Source organism: Cryptomeria japonica, chromosome 2 (assembly GCF_030272615.1).
Source record: "Cryptomeria japonica chromosome 2, Sugi_1.0, whole genome shotgun sequence".
NCBI lineage: Eukaryota > Viridiplantae > Streptophyta > Pinopsida > Cupressales > Cupressaceae > Cryptomeria > Cryptomeria japonica.
The window spans coordinates 98614937-98619718 of record NC_081406.1 but is presented as its reverse complement, the minus strand read 5'-3'; the positions used below and the strand labels follow the sequence as shown (position 1 = coordinate 98619718).

The following is a 4782-nucleotide window of genomic DNA, read 5'->3' as shown; positions in this document are numbered from 1 at the left end:
GACATTTTGACAACATTTTAGGATAATGACAATTATCTTAAATTCATGTAGCTTCCACAATCCATGAAGATCGTTAGTAATTTTCTGAATTCAATTGTGTGTAGATTTTTCTCATCCACATGATCCATCATCTCTGTGCATTTCATCCTGATGATGAATCATATTTATTTTATTTTTTAAATCACCACACCATCAAATTTAAACCCTCTATCCTTCACAAACATCTAAGAAAAGACTAAAACCAAAACATGCCTTTAATGTTATCAATAAGAATCACAATTAACCCAAAATACAAAAGAAAAAAATAGATTAAAAAAAATGTCATGTAAATGTCACATTACTCCTATCCAACCATACATATAAAATCACCAAATAGGACTATCAGATTGAACTCCTCTCTTCCTCCCAAGCATGACAACAAAAACGTAATTTTCAAGTTATAATTAGATTTTGCAATCGGTCCAGATACCATGGAAAATAGGGGGAAAAAGGCGCCACACGACGAAAGGAGCGACCTCAAAGGACACGTCACACAATTTACGCGTACTACAGAAAGGCTTCTTTTTCATATTGTTTTTGTTTGTTCCTTCGTCAACGTTTTTGCGCTTGGCCTTCAATAGTCCAAATTACAGGGAGGGCTAAAGACACCAAAAACAGAGATGCCCCCTTTGGGAAATCTGGAGGTGCTCCTGGTCGACGCCCATGGCCTGCACAATACTGAATTTCTAAGTAAATTCAGTCATCTTCTCTCAATTTTTATGTTTGGAATCTATTACATCTTTTGCTTTTCGGCTGTAATATGATAACCGATTTCTTATGGATGAGACCCGGGCCTGCAGATCTAAAATATTTTTAGATTTTCTTGAGCTGCGCCAAATGGAAATTGCTCTAGTAAAAGAGATTAATGACCTTGATCTTCCAATTGTTTTTATTTGCAGGTAAGATGGATCCTTATGTTTTCCTAAAATGCCAAACTCAGGAGCACAAGAGCAAAGTTGCATCCAGTAAGTATATTATACTATTTCCCTATATATTTTTATGGCAAACATTTTGTCACCAGCGTTATGAGTCTGTGAGGTCGCAGATCTCATTTTTTACATGAATATTTAACAATAACGCCTTCTTAAGAGTTTGAATTTTGATGACGAGAATCACAACATCAATATTTAACCATTACGATCATAATATCTTTCTATTTTATTTTATTTAGGGTTTATATGGTACATATGTTGCAGATGAAGGCAGCAATCCAGAATGGAATGAGAAATTTATTTTCAAGCTCTCAGAAGGGACTTCTGATCTGCTTATCAGAATACTGGACAAGGATAGATTCAGCGCCGATGATTTTGTTGGAGAAGCAATGTAAGTGAGAAATCTCTTCCAATTTGCATAGTTTTCTTGAAATTTGATGTTTTTTAAGAAAGACAGTCTCGTAAATCCTTATGACTGCACAGTATTCCATTGAAAGGAGTGTTGACGGAAGGAAGCATACTCCCTACACCTTATAATGTGGTTCTCATGGACAAGACTTACTGTGGGCAGATCAAAGTGGGACTCACCTTCACTCCCAAGGCAAGTCACAATATTCTCTAAAAAATGGCTTCCAGTAACAATTCTGTTTTCATGACCATGGATATTACAGTGAGATCTAAAATAATAATCTTTAATATATCTGTTATTATAGAGAAGACATATCTCAAAAGCATAGTTATTTTGGGAATTCTTGATTTTTGGAAGATATTCACTAAATGACATGATTGATACATGTGTTGCAGGAAGAGTGTTATGCGGAAGAAGAAGAAGAGGAGGTGGAGGGAGGCTGGAAAGAAGGATCTTTATAACTGATTTTAGCTACCTGCCAATCCAGGTTTATAGCTTATAAATCGTTGAATATTAGTTTTCTTATTAAATATTTCTGGTGTGAAATAGGCCGAAGTTATGACGACTAGTTAGTTGAAGTCGAGGATTGGCCCTTAATAATTATTATCATTGTCTATGTTATTGACGGAGTTATACAATGAAAGTTGTCATAAACAAAATATATAGTTTTAAGAGTGATTTTATTTTTAAATGTATTTTAGTTGTGTTTTTAATTTTTGTGTATATAAGGTAAGTTTTACTTTATTCTATATTTGGTGTGTCTTTTTGTATCACGTTAGTATATCTATATTTAAAAATTATACGTTGGGGTCTATCTTTTGTCTTTTTTAAAAGGATCGTGTTGACTTTGTGTTGACCTCCTATACACTTATTATCATTTTAGAAGGTCCATCATACTTATTTGGAAAATTAATGCAAAAAAACGATGATAGATATCATTATTAAGGCAATAAAAAACAAATCAAATGGAGAAAACATATGCAAAAAAAATCAATAGATATCATTATTAAGGCAATTTAAAACAAATCAAATTCAATTTTGCATGACAATTAAAACCAAATCAAATCCAATTTTTAGGTTTGTGTTGTTCTTAGCTTTAAATCAAATCCAATTTATACTTTATATGGTGGGTATGCTTTGTTTATTATTAGCTTTTTGTTTTTCTTACACAAATTGTGAACTCTCTTGTTGGATGCCTAAGCATGTAATAAATGTAATATTTTGAGATTTAAAGATTAAATTATTATTTAAAATATCTTTGCACATAATTTGAATAAAATTTTATGATATATAGTAAATTGATTTTTAAAATACATATGATTATTTTAAATATATATTTATTTTAAAAATATATTTATTTAAGAGATTTTATTTTGAAAATCTTTTTTTTAGAAACACATAAATTTTAATTTATTTTAAAATTACTGTACTTAACAATTATTTTATTTAAAATTTATTAATAGTGTGATAGTTTTATATGCATGATCATATGAGCATTATACCTTGAGATTCCAGCATTTTTTTTTATTTATTACTCTTAAACAATTTAAAATGACATTATATGAAATTTGAATGAAACTTCATGATGCATGTTAATTTTCAAGCAATTTGTTATCTTTATTGAAGTTTATTAATATGGCTAAAATTCAACTTAAAAGTAAGGTCGAAGGTAGTTTTATAACTCAAAACTATTTGAGATCAAGTTTCAATTAGATGAAAATCACACTTTGGAGAATGCATATTTATCATGAGGTGTGTTTTGAACATTCTATTATTTCACCTAACTGATATATGATAGTTTTTGTTTATATAACTAATTCAAGATGTCCAAATATTTGATTAAAAAGTTGTCAATGCCTCTTTTATAAAAGAAGTAGATGTATGATCCAATTTAAGTAATGCCTCTTTTATAAAAGAAGTAGATGTATGATCCAATTTAAGTATCAATCTAAAAAATTATAGAGTGCATTTACATATCAAAGCTAAAGATATAGGCAATACTAATAATTTATCAAAAAAATTATAAAAATATAATACACAAAGCATTAAAATTAAAAAATTAAAAATTAAAATTATTCTAATGAACTTGGATATATTAAAGGAAAACATTAGAAAAAAGGTGACCTAAATCAAAGAGAATTTTCTTTTTTGAATTAATGTCCAATCTATATGACAAAATAATTTGTATTTGTTACATCAAAAGTAAAAAAATGTGTCCACAATGTGGTATTTTGATTCAAATGCATCTAGAAATTAGATATGCTATAGAGATTGTTGTGTAACATTTATAAGAATGAAAATAAAAGTGAATTTGTTTCATTAGATAATTGTTTTGATTTGATAAGCATAGGGAAGGGCTCATATCCATTACATAACTGCCATTAAGGCAAAAGAAACTATTCTCACAATGAGAGACATTGATTAAAAAAAATAGAAAGTTTTTAAATCGTAACAAACAAAAATAGAGAACTAGTTAAGAACCAAAAAAAAACTATCAGTAAAGGACGTAAGCCCCTTTGTCACATGTCATTCTTTTTGCACTAACTCCAACCACTCTTCAAAGGAAACACTTTAAGTCCTTGGATTGTCAGCACCCTCTTTAACTTGAGAGGGAGAATTAGGAAAATCAATGAGATACTTTTGTCTTTTTTTACTCTAATACTGTAAGGAAGTTAAGTAGCGGAAACAACTTCCTACACTAACCTTGAGAGGAGGGTAATTCAAAACTTTTTCAGATCATTACAATAGTTACAGAAAATGGAAATAGATATAATAGCATTCATACCACAACACAATGATTTACGTGGGGAAAACCCTTTCGGGAGAAAAACCCCACCCTCCAAAAGCAGCTCAATATTTTATTCAGCAATCAAAAACAGATTACAAAATACTTGCAGAGCAAGCTCTTCGCAGGAGTATCACTAATCAGAGATTCAGAGGCAACTCAATAGCCATAAGACTCTTACACACAACCTCTATCTCACACACCTCATAAATAGGAGATACAATACAAGAAACCGTCAAACGGTATTACAAAACCATGGGCTAAAACCACCCAATAAGGTGTAGCCGACCTTATCTCCCTTCTGTGACATGTTAAAGCACACATCAACACATGTCGCTCCCTTTTACCGCTCATTTATGTATCCGATACAAATTATTTTTCCTATTTCAAGAGTACAAACTTCCGGAGGCCATAACTTGAGAACCGGGTGTCCGATTGACGAACCGTTTGAAGCGCCGGAAAGCTCGCGAAGTGCTCTATCACCTCGTAACCCGCTTCACCGGTTACAGCCACTTTTCAGGGCGTTTCAGAGCCTCTAAAGTCCCCAAAATTAAGTTTAAATATTTTATTGCACCCCTCCAAGACGAAAACATTAATATCTTCAAAACTAGCTGTGA

The 4782-nt window shown here is 31.2% G+C and overlaps 1 protein-coding gene across 1 annotated transcript; it reads left to right on the top strand.

The window, feature by feature from the left end:
- The first annotated feature begins 570 nt into the window (after positions 1–570).
- On the top strand, positions 571–2075 carry LOC131035181 (elicitor-responsive protein 3-like). Its single transcript, XM_057966827.2, has 5 exons — positions 571–729; positions 939–1004; positions 1236–1362; positions 1455–1572; positions 1776–2075. The coding sequence occupies exons 1-5, from the start codon at positions 660–662 to the stop codon at positions 1839–1841; spliced, it is 447 nt and encodes a 148-aa protein (XP_057822810.2). The 5' UTR covers positions 571–659; the 3' UTR covers positions 1842–2075.
- Positions 2076–4782: the final 2707 nt, after the last annotated feature.